General features: G+C 28.6%; 1 protein-coding gene across 8 annotated transcripts in view; it reads left to right on the top strand.

Annotated features, from left to right (window-relative positions):
• The window catches only part of kcc (solute carrier family 12 member kcc), a 392,353-nt gene that overhangs the window by 79,227 nt on the left and 288,495 nt on the right, over positions 1-24,631 (top strand). For 2 of the 8 annotated variants that reach the window (XM_088205005.1, XM_088205002.1), the window contains exon 1: positions 23,968-24,295. The exons of 4 other annotated variants lie outside the window; for them this stretch is intronic. In XM_088205005.1, the coding sequence (XP_088061131.1) occupies positions 24,091-24,295 (205 nt within the window). In that variant the 5' untranslated portion in view covers positions 23,968-24,090. Of the gene's footprint in view, positions 1-23,967; positions 24,296-24,631 lie in introns of those variants that run through there. 2 more of the 8 variants (XM_088205010.1, XM_088205006.1) reach the window with 1 other exon arrangement.

Raw genomic sequence — 24,631 nt, 5'->3', positions numbered from 1 at the left:
CTAGTGTTTCTTTTCGAGAATTTCTCTAAAAAATATCAAATCGCAAATTCGCATTACTCGATATATTTTATAAACCATTTCTTATTAATAAAAATTTAATTTGTACGAATATTTTCAAGTGGTTTACAACCACTGCTATTTTTAAAACGCTGCATACATAAAAGCGGATTTGTGCCTAATATGCATACTTCTTGGAAGGTTTTAATAGAATGACAATTTTTTTTTTAAATTCCAAAGTCTTGAACTCGCCTTAGTTTTGCTTAAGTAATAAAATAAAACACTCAACAGAAGGTGTTTGTACCAGATGTTTGAAAATATGTGTACTTTTTTAGAAGATTGAAAGTATTTGAATGACAAAATTTTTCGATTTTTTATTACTAGAACCGGCCGGCGGTTTTATCTTTGCTTTGGTGATCTAAATACCTGTTCCAAATAGAAGAAATTATGCACGGAAAACGACAGAATGCAGAACGATTGAGGGTTACTGTTTTTTTCAATAATCCGAAAAGGTTTTTTTTTTATATTGTTTTTGTGAAGTAGCAACAGCTGTTATTGCCAATCGTGTCACAGCCAAAGGGGCCTTAAAATTTTCTTAAAACAATTGTAAAATATCAATTCTGAATCAAGCTCAAAATTTCAATGGCCAATTAAAGAGAAACTATATAATTGAAGAAACCAGACATTGGTGTCATTAATTAAATATTTGCAAAATCCAGTCAGAAAAAAAATTACTTCTTCAGATATTTTTCAAAAAATATTTAATATTGGCAGATTATTTAATGGCTCGACGAATTTTGAGGACACTCGCCACTTTATTAAATCATTAAAATCCGTTGAAGAAATTGAAAATTTATCATTGGCGCAACATTTCGAAGAAGAAATTTATTTCTGCCTTACAGAGAGCAGTGTAAGATAACCAACATCTGACGGATTAATGAAGAAAGAATTAAAAATATTTTAATCGTCGGGAAAGAGAAGAAATAATTTAAAGTGTATATTTGAAGCCTTGTTGTCAATTAAACCAACAACAACACAAAAAGGAAAGAAATTTTTTTACGGCCGATTTTTTTTAATAAAAAAGAGCAAGGACGTTTGATTTTACTTTAGATAGCATGTGTTTTTCAAAATGTTATTTTAAGAATAATACGTAATAATGCTGTGAAGTCGAGAATTCTCATTTATCGAGAAATCAGAATACCTATGCATAACATTATTTTTAACATCAAAGTATGTGCGTTACTGGAATTACTTATGTGGCATAATATTATTGTAACATTATTTAATGTGTTTGTACTCTTCACAACAAAAACAAGAATATTATATGTATATACACGTACATTAATCAAATTATACGATACTCCAGACACCAGTTTATTAGGTGTATAATATAATATAGAATATTGTGCCAAATCAATTACGTAGCCAAAATACCATTATCTTCATCTAATTATGATATAAACGAGTCAACATGTTCCTGAATTATACGTGATGTGAAACTAATGTGTTTTGATAACGAAATTGGGATGTAAACCATGCTATTATGATTAACATTATATATTTTGTAATTATATGGATATGAATTCAAAGATTTAATAGTTGAAATCTATTTGCGTGTATTTCTTTCTACATAGAAAAAAATAATATAATGGTCGTGAAAGCTTACGAGATCGGTTTTTAATGACGGTCCCGAGATCCCTTACGTATCAAATGTTTTTTCAGTGTATTGAAGTAAAAAAAGCTTGAAGAGTAATAGAATTTCCTCTCATTATGGAGGAAACGTTGACTGCCATTAATGTAATTGTAATAGGGATTTTGACCTGATAAGGTTAATTTTTTTGCCGTAAAATGGGTCGCATAGGGTCGTTTCCCTGAGGGAAAAACGAAGGACGTCCGCTTGTATTCGACTTTAGAAACTTTCAGCCTCGTTTTTACATAAAGCATACCAAAGTCGAAATTTTCGTGCGGATTCTTCGGAAACAACTTTGATATTTCTGAACGTGCTGACGTGCCGGGGGTCAAGGGTAGATTTTAAATATGAAACGTATGAAGGAATTAGATTCTGAATCATAAATTAATTGGTATATTTCAGAAGTTCGATTAGTCATAATTTCAGACATTTCACTGCTACATTAATTTATACAAAAAAAGGTATTCGAAAACTTTGCTATGTCATTATTTGTAAAAAAAATATTTAGAATGATTATCGTTTAGGGCTTAAAATCGCAATTGACTTTTGATATTATTTTATATATGTAACCACTTAATTCGTTCTAATGCATGTACATACATATATAAAATGTAGGTTTGCAAATATTTTTAGGGGTTATGGCCCTAAGGGTGATTGACCTCTCGGCCAATGAGACTCTTGTGTGAATCTAGTAATACTTCTTATTGATATATTTGTGCGACGGACGATTATCTATGAGACGTTTTCTCCAAGCGGGAGTGAAGCTGTCGCAGGTGGTGATGCCCGTGGATGATACTCAGGGTTCTTGTGGGTGCCTGCAGCAAACGTCAGAAGGTAGTTCTTCTTGCGGCGAAAGTCGTTCAGGAGTTCCAGGTTTGTCAATGAAGGCTCGTCTGCTAGTCTCTTCGGGTGGCTGCTGGTGACACTCACTCTCCGACTGTCTGTCTCTCTGTCTGTTTCCCTCTCCTCATCGGAGTCCGGGCTTATATACTTTAGAGGTTAAAGGCTTGCTGGGCAATCGCATATGTGCAGCGATCTTCCAGCCAATCGCTGCAGTCGTTTCGTAGAACGGCGAAATACGTCTACGCTTTTAGAAGGCGACGTTCGCTCGTCCAAGGTCGTATTCCATTTTTCGGAAACGTTCACGGATGTGGTGATTTATGATATCAAAGGGTTCTTTTCACGACGGAGAATAGTTACTGTGAACTAGTGTTCTGTGCGGTCCATAAACTATTTCCGCTATTGTTGTTTATCTTCATTGTTTTTGGTCATTGTTTTTAACGCGAGTTTAAGGGTTTGAGACAATGACCCTTTCAAATGTGCTCATCTGTTTTTGGTCGTTATATTTTTTTTGCAGAATTATATAAATTCACGATTTAAAATATTAATAGTTATTTTTCATAACATTTTATAATATTTACAACAATTTTTTTCGACAAGTAAAATTAATAAACACATCCGGCGATTTTCGCGATCACGTCCCTTACTCTTACACGTTGCGACCAGAAGTCCAGTGCTTGAGAATGTTTCTCTTGCACGAGCCATTCAGTTTCTAAGCGAATTTGCTAAAAATAGCGATAGCCATGAGCTATTTTAGTTGTGCGTCATCTTTTTTTTATGTTTTTTTGTATACTTAACGGTCAGATTTATATTAAAACAAAAAAAAATATATAAAAAAAAAATCGATAAATTCAAATTTTAAAAAATAAAAACGTCAATAAAGTCCTGCTTTCAGTTATCTATTATTGTATTGTTTCTTTTGCAACTTTAACGCTTTGATATAAAATTATTGCATTTATATTATTAAAAATAATATATTATGACCTATTTTTTAAGTTAATTTTAACTCATTTATAACTAAGGTTTGCAGTAAAATAATAAATTAAAAATTTTGATTTGAAATCGTCACTAAAACGATCAGTTTATCTTTTATATATTTTTGCCTATTAATGAGGTTAATATTTTTCTTGATTACAACATTATTAATAGATATTAGATAAGATTTTTCCTATATACATTTTTTATGTAATATTATAGTACTTAATTTTATATTATTTTCTGCTCGATAAGTTATTATCAGTTCTAGCATATTATTGTGCTAAAAATACTATTAGATTTAAAATCACACAAAAACATTATACAATTAAATCTTTATGGCAAAAACATGGTAAAATAAAATAATCTATCTAAGTTTTAAGAAAATAATTATAGCAATAAAGTAAATTTATTGTAATGATACTATTTTTAAAAAATATCTAGGTTAATACAAATTTACAATCTAAATATGAAAATTATAGTATACGAATGACATTAAATTTAATATGTATTGAATAAACATGTTATAATAAATACCCGATTAATGTTTACAAAAAATAAATATAGAATTATACACATATTAATGATACAAAGATTTCGGTTCTGTTAAAAATAAACGGTTTTTTATAGCTAGGGTTATACAGATAATTGTATATCCTAGTAAAAAATATATATTTATAATCTAGAGTTTTAAATTAATTATATAAATTCTATGTAATTAAAAATATATTTTTTAAATACATAAGAAAATACATTACAATATCAAATTCAATCATAACATAATATAATAGTGATAACATAGTTTTCTTTTATCATGTTAAATTTTTTAATAGAAGCTAATTAATAATTAACAATAAAAATATAATTATTTCGTCAAAAAAAAATATTTTTTGTATTTTTTTTTTAAATAAAAACGTGACTTTATAGCTTTGAAAATCATTGTGTTATTAAAAACTTATAAAGTAGATGTAATTTAAAGCTTTTCAAATGAATATTCATTAAATGAACATGATGCTGCTACACAAAAAATAACCCTGAAGCAATCGTAAATTCCCAATATATTTTTAAATACCATCTTTACACGCAGAACCGTGTTTTTGAGAATTTTCCCTTCACTTCACAATAGGTCTAATTTAATTTGACTGTGCAACGGAGAGTCTTTTGTGCGTTGATACTCAGAAGTTTCACGAGAGTTTTTATGGACGATGAAGGGTAGATAACGACACTTGACTGTACGTAGCAAGTCTTGCGAGCAAAGACTCGTTGCCATTTTGAGTCTAAGGGGATTTTCGCAAACTTAATCGAAAAAGGGTTTAACAAGAAAAATAATAAATATTTTTTTTGTAACATTTTAATCAAGATCACCTACTACAACAATTTACCAGATAACACACTCCCGGTATTTTGATTTTCATTCCATTCCATGCGGTGCTACGTTGTTTAGGTGCGAAATAGGCAATAAAACGTTATAAATTGCCGGCGTAATAGAAAGAAATGCTCGAAAGCAAAGGAACGAAACAAAGTGTTCATATAGAAGCGCAAAGATTTCTTCCGCTGTAAAATACTGTTCGCTCGAGCTTATTATTATGTATAGCGATAATTTTGCTCATCTCTTTCACCCTTTTCTCTTGCAGGTGTTTATGTGAATATGTAGTATGAAAATATTTTTAATATCATAACGTCCCTTAGAATTCGATTTGCGATTGCTTCTCGAGCCGTACAATGAAGGCTTTTATTGAATATTTCACAGTCCGTTATGCGAGGAATGGTATTTTATGTTAGAGGCATTTCTCGATGAACCAATGTGAAGGAGTTCGTTTTCCATATATTCATATTTATATGTTTATTCCTATATACATACTTTAAAATATTCACAACACAGATTCGTAGAAAATATAATGCTACAAATATATATATAGTTGCTTTTATATCAAAGCTAATAACATATTGATTGGACTTCAATATCTATTTATTAATATCGAATGGTTAAGAGTTTAATATTTACAATTCCAAGAAAGTTTTAATTAGTATTCCTTTCAATGAACACAGGTATATAATTGAGCTTTGAAAGTCCCAGCGGATATATAACATTTTCACATTGATTATTAGTAAAACTTTTGAATCAGGATTTAATTTTAAGAATATACGTATTAGCTGATTATTGTCTTTGGTTTTTATTTATATTTATTTATATAGAGTATCGTATTAAATAAACTACAATAGAAATAGAAAAATGCCACGAAAACAGAAAATATTTCTAGAGCTAATTAAGGCATTTATTTAGTTTATTATAGTAATATAAAAATTATCATAATACGATATTGTAATTGTGGACCTTAACTTATTAATAATTAATAATGACACTATCTAGATTTATTTATTTATTTTATATCTCGTACAAAAAAGACTAAGATCTTGACAATCATTCACAGAAAATAAAATAAATCTTATTAGTGGTATTATTGTACTATGCACGTTTTTATAAACTTTATTCAAACTTAGGAAATCTATCGATTTATGACTTGTTGTTTAATAATTAATCATTTTTTTGCGACAAATATTCAATTCGATAAATTTATTAAAATTTTAGCATACATTTTTATAGTCGATATTATCATTTAAACAACTTTTATTATCATAAAAGAAGTATATTTGTATATTTTTTTAAACTAGATTAACTTGATAGACTTTAACTTTTATATTGCATGTATATAATTTTTATAGTTAATTGATTAAAAACGATTAATTAAATTTTGCCGAAATGCATATAACGACTCGCCACATTAACAGGCTAAATAAAATATTTTTTGCAAATTTCAACATGAAAAAAAGTACAGGACTATTAATATTTAGCATTAGGCGTGACGGCTTAATCTTAATATAAAAGCCTCACTTATTGTATACCAGAAAGATCAAAGTCATATTGTTTTAAAAAATGGCAAGACATAATAGTACCGTGTAAAATTCTGGCTGGAGTCCCACAGGGGAGTCTGTTTGGGCCGTTGCTCTCTATTTTATATACGAATGACATTTATATTTTAATAAATACTAATGACGAGAGTATCATAACAAGTTCTTGCAGTCTTTGAATAATTGCAATTAAGTAACAAATTCCTTAACAAAAGTATGGAAAAGAAAATTAAATAGTTCAAGATTAGACTGAAAAAATATTTATAGCCCGCAGACAATATTTTCAATATTTAAAAATAAGCCAATATAGACTAACCTTAAATTTATAAAACATATTACGGAGCTGAGGTCCAAAGCCTTGCTGTTATTGCGCCCCTAAAATAGATATTTAACAGAAAAAGCTTTATTAGATCAATATTAATATAGGGACGGAATATCGTAGTCTGCATAGTCTGAGACTAGTAACTTTGAGGTTGCGAGTTCGAGCCCCGGCAGTGGCACCTGAATTTTTATTTATAAAAATGTGTTATTATTAATAAAAAAAACGGTCTCAGCTGCAGTGACATCTATGGTATAGCACATAATGATTTATAATTAATATTATAAATGTCATTAATTCCCAGACTTTCAGTCTGGTGGCTAATACTTACTTGTAGATATTTATTATGTATGATTGACTCACTCAGTTGGTACAGATTTTCCCGTTGTAACGCCTGTCAGGTCACAATGGAGATTTAATAAAAAATATAAATAGTTAAAAAAAATCTTTTATTTAATCAGTAATAATATATAAACAGCTATTTAGATCAGTTATAACATACGCTTGCTTGGGGAGGAGTAACAGTAATAATTCATTATATTTTTGCTAAACTTCAAGTTATTCAAAATATAGCAAAAAAATAATGCTTAACACGCCCTTATTTAGCAATAATAATAAGCCTTATAGTAGATTTCTAATACCAACAATTAAAAAAAATTACCATTTAATACAAACAAATAGAATAAAAATATTCAAAAATTAGTCAAACTTGAATTTAAGTACACACATAAGATTCTTTAACACATTTTGATTTAAAGGCATAAATTAATTTATGTAGTAGCTCTATGTCAGTTAAGTAAATTTTAGATAGTCCTGAAATATTTTTTTCTTTTTTTAAGTTTTACCAGTCAGTCGTGCTTTGACCATTAATACCTAGGTACATATTTTGTTACATTGCTATTGGAGCACATGCATTGTTAGTTTTTATTAAAAGTGCAGAGCACTATACAATAAATTTTCTCGATATTTATGTATAGCGTGCTTTATTTTATTTATTTACAATAGCATGTAATGAAAAGATAGTCATAAAAGTCAATTTTGTATACAAATATTTTTTTAAATAATAGTTATTATCTTGTATTTCAGTAGAGCCATTATATCGTTTTAAAAATAATTATTTACACTTGACGTACTGGTATTTACTAGTCAAGTAATTTGAGAATAACTTCGTGAGACATTTAATAAATATATTGACAGGACCTGAGTTTGGTTTTTATTTAAGAAATTTATTAAAATTTTATGTTATTCTAAAGATTATTTAATAAAAATAGCTGGTAAATTCACATTATAAATCTGACACAAAAAAATATTAATACAATAGAAATTCAAAAACTTTTCTTTTCTATTGATGTTCATGTTCATTGACACGTCAATCTTACTTTGAAAAAGAGTCGGATTAGCTTTAATCGCCATGCTCCATAACAAACAGTACTTTTTTAGACAATACATTTTATAGCGATTATCGCGAAGTGTGCCACAGCTGAAACCGACCCCGACTAACAATGGAGCGAAGGATATAAATTAAACTAGGATACATTGTAGGACCTAAAGCTCGCACTTCACGAAGGCTTTTCGTTGACCCTAATAATACACATTCGCTATTTTCACGGCGCTTACTCACTGGTCGCATAGTGTCTCTGTACCTAGATAAGATGATATAGTAAAACAATACCCCAGACACGTACACGCAATCCGTTAAGGTCAAGAGCAAATGTGAAAGGTCTTTTAACAATATAGTCTCTAAAAATGTTGAAATTCTAAGAAAAAATATTTTTAGCACTCCAATTGTTTTGAAATTAATGTTCATTCGTAAATGTTTCGTGAAAATTTAATTATAATTTAACCTCAATAGAAAAAATTGCGAGCCATTTGTTGACTTTTGCTCTTCCATAATTAAGCTCCTTTAAAACGGATTTTGTTTTAATCCTGACGAAAATAAATGATCGTGATATTTCGAATATTAACTTTGGCTAATTGGTATTGTTTATTTTTGCGATTGTTCAATAATAATGACTTTTATATAAAAGGCAAAGTTATTTTTATTAAATGTGCAATAATGTTTACAATTACGTGACGTAAGATAGTGATAAAATTTAGATTTCGGACTTTGTAGGGTTGATGTGAAAAGACAAGAGACTGCTTTTATGATCATCTAAGTCTAAAGCAGCAGGAAAGTAAAATTATTACTGGTGATAGTTACAGATGGATTCCGAAAGAAAGTGTCGTAATTATAATAAAGCTTATATACTCTTTTCAGGATAGGGAAATGCTTGATTCTTCCCTATTCCCGAGTCTCAGATCAAAGTGACGAAAAGCGAAATCATTGTTTGTTATTGCCTATAATTTAATTTATAAAAATGATTCAACTCACTAGATTTCAAACAGCTGGAAATTTGGAAACGCTGTCATTGCATGGTACTTGTAGTTTAGGTATCTGCTAATGCCATTATATAGGGTTCAGTTTAGATTATTTAATCTGTTTAAGTCTCCGATCACCATGTGCGTCAGCATATCTAATAATCTTACGAAATTGCGACAAATTCAGTGGCACGTAGTGAGTTAATTTATAAACCTTTGTTATTCATATTTACTTTTGTTGTTATTTATTTTAGTAAATTATAAAAAATATAAGTGATTTTCAACGTTCATTTTTGTATCAGTATGTTTTAATAATTTATTTTACATATTTATTATGTTTTATACGGCTTTTATGATTTTATTATATTAATACAGAGGCTTTTATTATTTTTTATAAAATTAATATAAAATATATTTTGTTATGTTAATTTATTTCGTACTCGACATAAAATTTACTAGATAGCTTATTATAACATATAATTGTGTTTCGAGAATTTCTTAAAAATATATCAAATATATAACATATCAAATATTATTAAAAAGTATGTTTTCAACATAATTAATTCACAAGATATTTAGATAATCTCATTTTAAAAAATACTTTATTATTTCAATTACATAAAAAACTTAATAACTCATTTTTTAGTAGCAACCTAATCTGTTAAAAAAGATAAATATCATTTTTTTAACAGTAAATAGTTTCTAAGCGGGATTTAAAAAAACGGTTAATTTTAATTAAAAAATATTTTCCCTAAATGTTGACAAGTTATATCATTGTTATTTTTAAAATTAATTTTGTACAAATTTTGATGACTACATGAAATTTACTAGATAGCGTATTATAAGTTATAATACGCTATCTTATAATTTATAACATATATTCGTGTTTCGAGGAAAATCCTTTTATAAAATACTTCAATTAAATTACATAAAAAACTGAATAATACATTTTTTAGTAGCATCCTTAACTATAAAATTGTTCTGTATTTTAATTTAAAATTTATATTATTATAGCAAACTATTTTGATTTTAAAAGTTATTAAAAATTTTTGTTCATTATAAATATTTTATATTTACTTAAATATTTATATAATATGAATAATATGAGATAAAAAGTGTATTATTGCGATAGTCACATACTGTTTTTTTAATTACGAATACTAATTATAATTTTCCGCAATGCGAATTTATAATACAAGTGCCGTATTTTTAAGTAGCATTAATCTTGTTCTACTTGATATTTTCGTCGCATTTAAAAGTAGTTTAAAAAAGTGACTGATTTGTTATAAATATTATTTAGAATATACTTGAATAATATAATATACAGGACAATTGCCAGATATTTGGATTTCTTGATTTTTTTTATCTAATTAGTTGTAAATGTCTACAGCTCTACACAGAACATCTATTTTATTTGTCATTTTAATGTTTTGAACAAATTTAGTTTAAAATAAATATTTACTAAAATATATTAGTAATATAAAATATAATACATTAAACATTTCGATTCCTAATTTAATTCTAACATCTTACACTTTTAAAACACATTTTATTTTAATATTAAATTATGAGGACTAAAGCTTATTTACATATTATATGCCATATTCTAAGCATTATTTTAAATAATTCTATAATCATAAAAATATACCAAGCATATATATTTTTATGCTCTATTATTATAAGTTATTTTATTTGACTTTGTTCTCATAACAAATAATGTCAGTTCTTCCTTGAAATTAAAACTTAAAAGTAAAAAATATAAGTATAATACATATTTACATAAAAAAATATTTACCAACTTTTACAATTTAATTTACATTATTTTGTTATGAAATTGTTCACATTAGTTATTCTACCCTGCGACATGAAAATTAAAACTTGAGAACTTTTTTCATCTGATTAAAACTGCACTCAGCGAGCTTTTGCCATTTAATTTCATGCACATGGTTCGCCGACATTGTTTTAATATAAGCTTTGTCATTTTGAAATAAATATTTGTACAAAAAATTAAATATGTACACGTGGGATATTTTAATCCGGAAATTTTAGCATAACACGTGCCTGGAAAAACTGTGGTTTCTAAGGGATTGAATTTTTTTAAATATCGTATTATACATACCGACATTGACACACACTCATAAATAATACCGAAAGGTTTGCTTATGCCTTTCATGAAATACGTGCGGATTTTTTGCTCGCTTTTTGCGCCCGTATTACGTCCGGTTATTTTTCACGTTTCAATATATTAAGAAATCACTTTTCGATACCGCAGTCTTTCACAGGAAAAATGGGTTTTTTGGGTAATGTAACACGATTACATTTAATATTTGATCGCTGGGTCAATTTATCGCTCGCTATTTTCGACTTAGTTAATTGTATGACGTGAAGCATGATTGATTTTGACCTTTGAACGTTAAGGTGGAAGATTTCATCGCATACAAATATTTTTCATTGAATAGGTATTATGATGTAATTTGCGAAAAAAAAAACACCAAATATGTCACGCAATTTTAGTTTGGTTTACGTGACGCTATTGCTTATTTAATTTTATAAGTTGCAAAATTATATATTGTAGAATGAGCTTTTATGAGAAGACAGAACAAACAAAAAGCTTTTATAAAGAGACAAAACCAAATATAACGCGAAAGTACATGTATATATTTGTAGTAATTTTTTTAAACCGTTGTTAAGTAAATATTTACACGTTCTATAAGAAAATTAATCTACGTAAATATGTATTTTTACTTTACGTCACATAAAAATAAACATTATAATCTTATTTATTCCTGTTCCCAAAACAACATTTTTCAAACAACTTTAAACTGAAAAGTTATTTTTTTATCAATTACTGTAGTTACTTTCTTAAGGCAATAATTATTTTTGCCGTTTTTTTTAAGTAATACAATCTGTCAAAATGAATAAGTAAATAGATGTAATTTATTCAATATCATTTAGAAAGTGAATTGATATTGGATGTATCTAACATTATTTTCTCGTCATATTGTAACATTTTCTAGATAGCTAAATATCTGCACAACTTCAAAAGTATTCTATATAATTAAATGCAAAATTTTACAAAATATCTAATACACGATCTTGCATATGATTTTAACTCTACGAAATATTTTTTTAAATCAATTGGAGACATGTAAGACATATCTGCGAATATAAATATATTGTGGGGGCCGATTTAAATGCGCTTCCTGGAGCTAAGCTCTAAACTGGCAACACAGTTTAAGGTGCCGCTTTTTTTGGCGACTTTTTAAATCTCTAAGAGCTTAAATCGATCTTTATGACTATTTGAAAACCATGACGTAGTATTATAAAACAAATTACACAGCATATTTCTATAGCAATTTATTTATTTATTGCACCAATTGTAATCAAAATAAACGCATAAAAAAACATATTTTAAAAACGTAGCACAGTCTTTTTTGTTTGTCAAGAATTTTGCATATCCCCATTTCAGGACAAATATGACTATAGTTTGTATACTGCTACATTCTTTTTTTAGAAATATTTATGAAATATTTTACGGTTTGCATTTATGTTCCATTAGTCAAGGCCCACATGTGCAGATTTTTTTTTGTTTCTCTCTCATCGTCGGAGATGGTCACAACTTTGCATTATCTTAAAACGTTTCAAGTAAAAATTTAGTATATGAATCAGATCTTTAGTCAGACATTATACAAGTCAGTCTGGCCGTGTCAGATTTAGGCTATTAACTAGAGAGAAACTAGAAAAAGTAGCCCTCAGAGACTATGCCACCAGAGACTAAGCTACCCCCAGAGACTGCCCCCCAGAGCCTAATTTTATTTTAAATAACCTAATTGCTGTGTTTATAATTAGTCCTTAGACGATGTCTTCTTGTGGTAATCTTCTTAACTCAATGTTTATTGTACGCGAGCGTATGTATTAGAATACATATGACACGAAAAGATATTCGAAAAATGAAAACTAAGGACAACGTCGTATTATCATATTGTACATGTTCTTTTCACTTCGCATAAAAGATATGCAAAACAGTTTCTCCGTCTGTGTTTTTGGTTTTCCATCTAAACTTACGTTCCGACGCTTTGTACCCTAAATTATGGAACTCTCCGAGAATCCGCAGCCGCCCATCGGCAAATTCGAAAGACTTTGGCAGTATTAAGGTTTCGTCATGCGAATCCGTACTGCGAAACGCGACGTTCGTGCCAACGTTCCGTGAAACGTTAAACGTAATCGCTTTTTATCAAATTACGCAATTATTACGGAGAAATATCGCAAAACACGGGCTTTGGAATTTAATTTTTCACCCCACAAATACAAGTACGCGGATAATTTTTAAATGCGGCGCTTGCACTTTCAAAACACAATGAACTAATTCAATAATAAGGCTTTTACGTAAATAACTTAATAATCCGCCTTACTTCAAATGAAAACAAGAGAAAAAAAGAGAGAGAGATAAAGAGAAAATGTGTGCTTTATATGTTCCCGATTACATCATAAAAAGTTCTTAGACTTGCACTAAGCTTACAGTTCCAGATTTTTTTTTCTTTACACATAGTGTATAATATTTTTCTGTATTAACACTATATAAATATATAATAAATGTTATTGCGTTGTGACAATGTGTCACAATATATTAATATTAGCATCTAACAATGAACGACAACGATAGACGGCACGCAAAAGTGTTTGTCGATCATTTGAAGGACATATATAGAAGGTGCCTTAGTGGAAAATAAAATGTATGTTATTATACTTAAAAAAAAATCTACCTTATTTAATAATGTCAATGCGTTTTAGATATGGGTATTATGAAACAGTCGTAGTTAAATATATTTCACTAAATTGCATGTTTTTTTTCGGACTTCTGGATCAAGCTATGTAGCTTTGTCATCCAGAAAGATGCTTGGTAGATTTGTCTGGTATATTTATTGCACATAAAGTATATATTCATCAACATTTAATTAAGGTGTCAGTATCGGGCGACGGTGTCGATATTATAAAAATCTAGATATATACAAGGTTTTGAAATGCTTGAGCGTGCTTTTGTATACTTTCTATAAGCAGCTTTAATAAACAATGAATGGGTTTATTTTGATCAATTAGGTTTCTACGCCCCCTAAATGGTAATGGTAAATGTACATTTTATAAAATGGCAATCAGTAAATTGGTATATTATTTAATGAATATAGTCTTCGTTCACTCGTTTGAGCAAGTACAATTATATTATTCAAACGTCTATACAAATATTTTACACGATGTTTAAGTCTTTAGAAATGATCTGTTTTTTGTTGACGTTTTTGTGGCAATTTGTATTCTGATTTCTCTTCAAATTGAATTTAACGCTTTCTGATGCCAAATTATATAGGATCCCTCACACTTGTAATTCAAATATTTGACATGGAAAATTTAGTTTTTATCTACGTTGTTTGCTTTCCGAGTGTCTGATTAGCTTACATCAATTCACGTGACACGAAGTCGTAAAATTGTTACAATCAACCATTTATTAATGAGTATCGGTGTTTTTCGAATTTTATCAAAATATTGTATATGCTTAAAATGCAGATAACAATTTATGTAATAAACATATATAAATTACAACATATTTGTATATAGGTATACAGACAAATTTAGATGTTGCTATCAAGCTGTGAAGTTAAAATGACAGGTCTTGGAATTCAGGGAGAGGCTTTGCTGGCGTGTCGAGTTGTATTATTGTCGGCTGTGATTTCGAGGAGCAGCTGAATGATCCGCTGATGTGTCTTGCATTCTTTTTTCTATTGCTCTGACTTCGTAGTTTATCTTCTGTGGCGTTTTTCACCACGTATATTCTTGTTCTTTATGTTTTTCTTGTGTTGTCGCGTTATATGTCTCTCTTGACTCGTTTTTGCTGCTGTGATTCGTGTCGTCTCTTTGTATCTCTTACTGCGTTTTTTCTCTGTGCCTTAGTGTCATATATTTTATAATGCTGGTTCAAGGCAGATCTGTCAAATCGGAGATAAATATGTTTTCGATCACTTCATCGACTGTGTCGCCTTAAAATATAAACGACACAAATAGCCATTTCGGCGATCGGTAACAGAAGGATAGAATAACAATAATAAGCACAGGGTGTCTAGTGTGACTATTAGGTGATCCGTAAAATATTTTTAATTAAAAATATCTTTTTCATTGTTGTGAAAATACTGTGTGTGGCCTTATTTTCGAGACTTGTTTTTTTAGTACAAAATAATCCTTATATATATAACAACTTATTTAGGTAATTGAAAACCTCACATTTTAATCATAACTAGCTGTCGGTACCCCCAACTTTTTGAATTTTAAATATAATTTTTGCTTCGTTCTGATTTTTTAAATAATGTTTAAAATTTTATGATTTAAATTGGACATTATTATTTAGGATTTTCAATGATAGACAAAATGTTTCAATCTATAAAAAACTAATTAACATTTTCAATTCATTTGAAAATAGGTTTACAACTTGACTAAATATTTCCAGAAGATGATATATTTTTATTTTATTTTTAATTACCATATTACTACAGCATCAGATCGTTTTTTGTTCATGTTAATGGATACTGTATGAAACACAATAAAATTTGTGAAAAACATTTTTTATAAAAAAAGTTTGAGGGTCAGCGAAACTCCTGTAATTTCGCTTTTGAACACATCTGGCACACACGAAGTCAATGACGAACTGAATTCTTAGAAATATTTTGTCAAGTTATAACGTTATTCTTAAATTCGGAATAAAATATTTAGTTATACTGAGACCAGTCTTCGTTACAATGAAAACATTTTGTATGAAAGTTTGTCGGGAACAAATTAAAGATTCATTGTACTGGGAATTTTGTTATTTCGGTATTCGTTACAAAGAGATTTTACTGTATTAATTTTTAAAATAGATTTGTAACTTAACTAAATATTAATAAAACAAAAAAATACCAAAATGTTTTTAACATAAAAAATAATATTAAAACGTAACATTTTGTAATATTTAAAAGTAGGTTTATAGTTTAAATAATAATAATAATAATAAACAGCATTGGTTACACATCCACTCAAAAATATTACTAATATTTAAAAATATTTTGTTACACCTTACTGACGCTACAACACAATCGATCACCTATTGTTGGTGCAATGTGAGCGATTATACCTACGTCATTGATTGTGTTTTAACGTATTTTAGGTGTATAAGAGCCCGTTTTAACGCTGCATATAACACAATTTTATCATAAATTTAAAATTTAGTATTAAGAACGTTTTTTAGTTACACCATAAGTTGATTTATAATTTAAAAAAGTTGCTTATATGTTTTATGTGTAAATATAAATTTGAAAGAAATAATAAACTAAAAATATCAAGCACCTAATCTGTTACTTTAGACCAAAAGTGCGCCTTAAAAATATTAATAATTTTGCGACCTTTTTTTTCAATTTTTATTGAAAAATATTTTTATTGATATATTTTTTAAAGAAAATGATTTTTCTGCGCAGCATTATATATTTTAATAATTAATAAGTGCAACAAATTTTCACATTATTTAAAATTAATAATAAACTAAACATATTTATAATAAATTAGGAATATTTAAACTATTACTTTAAATTGCCAATGTTCGCCAAAATTTACATATTTTTTCTGTTAAGAGAAGCTAATACAAATCCACATTATTTATATTATATTTTAAATACCGTATAAACTAAACATATTTAAAATAATTTTTTTTTAGAATTTGATGATTTTTATAGATATATTGATAAGTGTTTTACAATTTAAATCGATAAAATCAATTTCGTAGTTCGTTTTAAAGCGCGCCGGGGAAATACCATAATCGGTATTCCCCGGAATTTCTTATATGTGACAGTTCTTCTTTCATTCGTCAAGCGCGCGCCGAGATACAGCTTAGTGCGATGAAATAAACAGTGAAATATGTTATAATCAAAGCATTTTTCTTACAAAGTTACAATTGTAGATGATTCAAAGTGATTTACCATTGGAATTATAGACTTTATAATCGAAATTATAAATTATGAGTGTGCCAGTAAGTGTTTGGTTATATGAATACTATATCACGGTTATTCTAACAAAATTACTATTGACTTTCTAGGATTTAATATTAAAAGACAAACAGCAATGATTTGGCAATTAAAGATATACATGCCAAAGTTAATTAAACATATTACAATGGTAGTAATAATGAAAAATCTCATATTAGTGTAAGCAAAAAGTTACATTTTACCCACTATATATCATAGTATCGTTTATAGTCAAATTTATGGATTATATTAGTAGTAATAATGTGTTCAATGTTTATTTTTATTGTTTTTTAATTATTTTTCAGAAGCAATGATGGAACAATTTGATGACCCATATGGCTACAACGTAGAATTTGTATATATAAACAAAGAGTAAATCTTTTCATGTTGAAGTCACTGTCAGCAAGTATTATCTTTTTATAAAGAACATACTACATAAGTTTGATGTAACTGAATATCTTAAATTTGGCGATTCCTAAACAGGAATGATGGCACAGAACAAAAATTGATTAAAAATCATGACGTATACATACATGTTTTGCCACATCGGAATTACAAATAAGCCACTCTTAGATATTTTGGTTATCGATTATTCCAGGTATGCAATCACATATTTATAATCATTGTAAAATGTCGTTTATTAGATAAAATCCAAGAAACTACACATTTATAAGCTGTCCGTTGGCTGATATAGCGTTCCGACAGCGCCGATTTGATCGACATTAACTTTCAATCCTCATACATACTAAGGATTTATTTGCAATTCGTAAAATCTAACGAATATGTGCATTAAATCAGAAACAACGATAATTTTTATGTATTGTAAAAGGAAAAACTCTCTTTTCGGCCTCGGGGCCCGGTGACGGGAATTCAAAATTTGAAAATTTCATTACGAAGATTGTTTTATAATTCTTTATCTAATTTAATCAGTGTATTTTTCTTATCCTATACACATTATTTATATATTTAATTTTCATAGTTATAATACTCCTAGTTAATTTGCAATCCGATTATTTATAAAAGGAAAAACTCACTTTTCGGCCTCGGAGCCCGTCTTCGGGAATTCAAAATATGAAGATTTCATTACGAAGATTGTTTTTTGATTGTTTATCTAGTTTAATCAATGTATTATTCTAATACTCAACACATTATGTATATATTTAAGTTAACATAGTTATAACACACCTAGTTAATTTGCAATCCAATTATTTATAAAAGGAAAAACTCACTTTTCGGCCTCGGAGCCCGTCGCCGGGAATTCAAAATATGAAGATTTCATTACGAAGATTGTTTATCTAGTTTAATCAATGTATTCTTTTAATCCTCAACACATTTATAACACACCTAGTTAATTTGCAATCCGATTATTTATATTCAGTCAAATGACGAATTAATGAAAATTATTGTCGCGTAGCAAAATTTTATTATTAAATAAAAGTGTTGTCACGTACTGTCTATTTGAATTTGAATGCTTATTTTTCATTGGTCGAAACTATTTGTATATTTGAATGCTTATTTTTGATTGGTCGAAACAACAGAACGCATTATGGGCGACACAAAAATTAATCGGAGCAAATTCAATTTTTATTATTATTTATTATTATAATTAAATATATTTCCTTTGTTTATGTGTATTGTTACACACCGTTCATACAAAGCGATACGATTTACAGAGTGGAGTATTGAACGGAGAATGTTTAATTTAAAGTTATGCGCGTCCGGAAACGGCTTAGAACAATTATATATAAAAAGATATAATATATACAAGTAGATTAAATAGGTAATTATATTGGCAAATAAAATATTACGATTAGATGATTGTTATAGCAAAAATGTAAATTTTCAATTTTATAAATTTATATACATAATCTAGAGCTCTGTTCCAAATCAATTTAATTTATTTAATATCCTTTATTTTATTGAATAAAAAGATGTAATTTAACAATAGCTTATAACATCTAATTTAAATAATAATGTATAAAAAATACTTTAAGCTTCAAGGATATGAAGCATTTTTATTAAAAAGTTTAACGAATAATTTAAAGTTTGAAGGAAAATATGCAGCAAAATATAACGTGCTCTATATAAACCACATATACTAGTCTTTGACATAAAATATTAGATTTGTTTGTTTTGCAAAATACTTAATGGGTTTCCTTGAAAAATAAAATACGCAGAGTTTTACTGTACACTTACATACATAAACAAGCACAAAGGCTAGTGCCCATTTCACGATTTAAAATTCTGAAAAATGAGACCGTAATGCGGCTCGCTTTAATTTAATTGTGATTAATACCAATGTTGCCATTGCAGCATAAGAATAGTTTTACGGTTTCTAAGTACTTTTTTTATTGACATTTAAGGGTTTAATGTAGGTCGTTTTAATTATTATGTACGAGAGATGACTCAATCTTTTCGCTGTGGAATTTGACGCGGCAATAATTTTGCTAGTACTTATTTCAATAGGAGTAATTAAAAGTAGTGGTAGCAAAGTTTCGTAAGTGAATTCATCTTCATTGCTACTTAAAGAATTGGCGTGTGAAAATATATGCATTATATGAGCATATTTTTAGTTATTTATTGGCAGTGATTCACTAATATAAAATTTCTGAATTTATTTTGTATTTAATATTATGAACGGTTTCTCGCTTATTTAAATCTGTAAATACAGAAGTGTTTTTTGAATATACATTTTTAAAGATAAAATCTTTATTCTATTATTAAAATAAATTTCATTAACAAGAATATAATAGTTGTACGATTTCGTTCTATTTACAATTCGATTTTTTCTTACTATTTCTATGTACGATTTAATATTCCTAATATATTTTTTTTAAATACAATCGGTATTTTCCGTCAGAATATCAGAGTATGTTTATTAAGGAGCACTTGAATATTATCCACCGAGTTTTCATAGAAATGTTTATGTAACTATTAAGCACTTGCACACTGTTTTGACTTATCTTTGTGAAAGTAAACACACCGTCAAATTAGTAAGAGAAACTCAACTCCTGAACAATATATGTGGAGAAACATGTTTCATATTTCATATAGGCAGTTAAATAACTTTTTAATTGGACATTGCTTTTAATTTAAGTGATGTAATGTATTTTATATAAGTGTATTTAATACTTATTAACTAACTTTGCCTGACTCTGAATTGATCGTCTCTCAAGACCAGACCTAAAAGTCGATATTCGTACATAATTCAATAAAACACGCGCGCATACACACTAACACAATTAATACAGAAACCATCGCGATAAAAATTAAACATAAAAATGTATTATTAAATAACCCGTTGCGATTACGATGCAGTGTTTGGACTTTTTAATATAAACTTAAGATTATAACTTTGTCTGGCTCTAATGTTAAATTTAAAATACAGGCAGTATGTTATAATTAAATATATAATATAATTTCCATAATATTTTTTGAGAAAATCAAAATCTTTTATATACTGTCATAAACAATCAGTTGTACATGTTACGCAAGCTTCAGGTTACAGGTTCAGGATATATTGGACTACATTGATGTTTAACAACAAACGTTAAACTCTCATTCCGACCGGCTTTTGTCACGTTACGTATGCAAGTTTCACGTGTTCGTGTGTTTATTATACACGTACATACTCGCAAACAACCATATTGTTTCGCAGCTGAGTTCCGTGCAAAAAATCCAATCCAAATGCGACTTAGAGTCAATGCATGGCTCAAAAACAAACACTCGGAACCGTACTACATACGCGTGTAGCTTTGCCTTCAAAGTAAAAAATTGTACCCTCATACCTAGGTACACCACGTAGAATATTGCATAACTAATTTATTTTTCCTCATTAACGTGACGGCGGTTTCCGACGTTTTAGCCGTTCTTAAGCCGTGATATAAAAACAACCCCTATAGCTTCCGCGATATAAATGACACCCCTACAAATACACGCTTTTTAACCTGATGAAATCGTGAACGTGTGTATGTGGGTCAGAGTGTGTGATATGTATATAGATAGTTTGATTATGTATCACGTGTGATATAAAATTGAAGCGAGAGCAAATTTTGATTGTGATGAGAATATAAATTGTGCTCTCGGGACGATGTTAATTACATTTATATTATGTTTGTTTTTCTTTTACATGAAAAAATGTTATACAAATGTGATTTTTATGCAATATGCTTGTAGTATAGAGCTTATGGTAAATATAAATTTAAATTGACACAAAATCTGTCCTATAATAAATAGTTCGTCTGTACAGCAAATATAAGTAAACTAGGCGACTCTCTTTATTTAATTTATACAATAATATAATCCAGCTTCTTTATTTTGCCAATTGGTTTCGAATAGTTCATTATTTTTACAATAGTAACGTTAAACCTTGCTACTAGCGCATAGTTTGAGATATATCAGATTCCATCTTTTGATTATCGAGATTAAAGTAGCAAGAATAGAACTTTTCATACCGTTATTTAAATACGCTGTTGAAATTTGTATTGTCTGCGTAATATTATTCCAAAAAAATCATATTGTTATGTACAAAAAAAACACAATTTTGTTACTAAGTCAAACCTCGTCGTAAGTGTGAATAAATAGTAATGAATGTTTTCAGTAAAAAAATAAAGTTTGTCAAAGTAAAATGTCAGAAATACCTATTCTTATATTAAGTAATTAAGGAAATCAGACATAGTTAAACGTATTACTATTAAGGACGAATAAATTCGATAAAATTAAATACAATGTTATATTTATTTAAAACTAATTTAAATATATTAATTTTTTTCTGAGTAATATATAATTGTTAAAGAAAATTACAAGACACCCAAAAATTTGAAAAAAGCACTGTTTAAATGCACATAGTTTTTTCTTGTCTTAAAGACGAAATAGCGTAGTCCGTAACGTCTCAGACTAATTACTCAGAGGTTGCGGGTTCTAGCCCCGGTAGCGGCATTCGAATTTTTATTAATGAAAAATGCGCTGACATCTATTGGTTACAAATTGTACTACATATAATATTTTTTAATTATTAATATGGATGTCACCGATTCCCAGACTTCAAGTCTGAAGGTTAATACTTACTTGTAAGTATTCATTATATCTGATTGACAAACTCTGTTGTAACGTATTGGGCTTACGTCTGTCAAGTTACAACGGATAATTTAAAAAAAAATATATTAATATTAAAAAAAAGAGAATATAAAATATTTTTTTACTATTAGATTTTTTAATACGTAGGATTTTTCCACGCTAAAAATGTCATTTGGCATCCTTAGGAGGTTATTTAAGTGCACTGTATTTATTTTTCCGCAAATAAGTTTTTTCGTTTAGTGTCAAAAAAAAAGCTTTAATACGAGTGTCTATAGCTAATTTTTTTTTTTTTTATAGAAGCAAAATATATATTATAACGAAAAATTGAATGTTTAATAAAATAGTTTAAATACTATTAAATTATTAAAAAGTAAATAAAAGTATATACATAGCATTATACGAGTAGAATTGAGGTATCTCATATCTATCAAATACTAAAAAATATAAACAAAATTAATTGTAAGATTAATAAAAAATGATAAAAAAATATTTCCAAATGTAAAATAACTAGCTAATACAAGAGAGTTACTATTTCTTAAAAGTATATATTGCTACTTGATTAAATTATTATTTTTTTGAATATATAATGTAAAAGTTTTTTTTATAATAGCTTTATATTTGTTAAGATATCTGGTTAGATATACAAAAAAAATGTATTATATACATACGAAAATTTAAAGACATTACTCGAGTGCATTTATATACTTTATGTATGTACCTTATCTCATTACCTCTTTGAGAAGTATCGCCGTACATGTACGGCGGTCGATCTTTCAGTGTTGATGTACACCAGATAGTTACATATAATTGAAGAAATTTTATAATTTTATAATATTTGTTTTGATTTGAATTAAGGTGATGTTATAAAATAATAGCAATAAATTAAAGAGTACGAATATAAATCATAATAAATTCTGTATTGATGTAATTAAAAATCAAAAAAGGCAAATAGTATATAATACATAGATAAATTGAATGAACGAAATTTCATAATAAAGTATTAAAACATACTAATACAAAAAAGTAGTAAAATAATTTTAAAATATAAAACGCTAAAAATTACTGTTTTTTTTCTGTAATTTATTGTAAATGCAATATAAAATAGTAATAAATAAATAACAAAAAAAAAGTATATAATTATCTCCCAAGTGTATACTAGCAATTAAAAAAAATTTGTAAATTTTAACTCAATACTCAATAGGAGAATGAAATAAAACAAAATATTGTAAGTAATTGTAAAATTAAAATTATAGAATAATTTTATTTTTATGTAATGTTTGTATATTATTTATTATTTTATTTACGATTTTTCTCCGCATTTAGATGGGGTTTTTCCCATGAGGATTTGCTAAAAGTACTTTGAAGAAAATAACTTGAGGTTAAAGATACTGAGGAGAATAACTTAATGTATTTGTTGTATCTTTATACAAAGTAATGTGCTTTTTTAAAATGTTTTAATTACATTATTTTCTTAAAGATGCTAAAAAATATTTTAGGCGAATCGTCGAGAGAAAACTACAAACCGCGCGCGAGTTCACAAAACACTCGTACATCTAGGTGACGTCACGATGACGGTTCACGCTGACGCCAACGTCAGTTCCACAAATACGCACAGGCGTCGCTTCATACGCCGCTGTGACCGCGGGGGTGGGGATGCACCGTCCTTAAATCGGGCCCTGAGATGCGCATGCGCGGTCCTCGCTTTTTCTATGTGACTCTTGCGCAGATCTCTAGTGGGGGGCGAGTCGTGGGGTGAGGGCTATCGCTCCTTAGAATGGACGCCGTGTAAACATAATTCGCGTGCTTTTCTCACATAGGCCCACGTAATACTAGTGTAGGAAGTGTTGCATCAAGATGCAGGGAAATCGCGGAAGAATCTCGTGGAGTCAGAGATGGACGCCATTACTGAACGCCTCTCCCTCGTCGAGGCTGAGAAACGGAGGAGCTTCGTGCAGTATCCGACATTCGACGGACATTGGCGGATGCTGGGAAGATTCACCTTCGCGGCTGAGTTGAACGAGACCGAGCCGTCTGCTCGAACACTGCGCGTCTCTGAGAGAGGAGGCGCTAGATTTCGTGCTGACTCTTCAGCCAAAGGTGAGACAGGAGAGGTCATCACTGACAAAAGTGATGATCTCTCTTGAACTGTGTTTAAACGGCGTCCGTTAGCGTTAACCGACGCGCCCCCCATCGCCGCGCCGCCCCGATCTGCGCGCGCGTCGCGTCATGCCGAAGTGCGATGCCGCGCATGCGCATCTCAATATTTACCCCTCAGATTGCAAAAATATATATAAAATATAGTAATTAATATATTAGTATTTTTATAAAAAAAACTATATGTAGGTACATATGATTATTTAACATTTTGAATAATTACCACATAACTCGATGATGCGTGTATAGGATGAGCATCATAAAAAAAATATTAAAAAT

Source organism: Plectrocnemia conspersa, unplaced genomic scaffold (genome assembly GCF_051122295.1).
Source record: "Plectrocnemia conspersa isolate PC_06_02 unplaced genomic scaffold, ASM5112229v1 ptg000002l, whole genome shotgun sequence".
Lineage (NCBI taxonomy): Eukaryota > Metazoa > Arthropoda > Insecta > Trichoptera > Polycentropodidae > Plectrocnemia > Plectrocnemia conspersa.
Note: the sequence above shows the minus strand (reverse complement) of the source record. Positions and strands in the feature narration are given on the sequence as shown.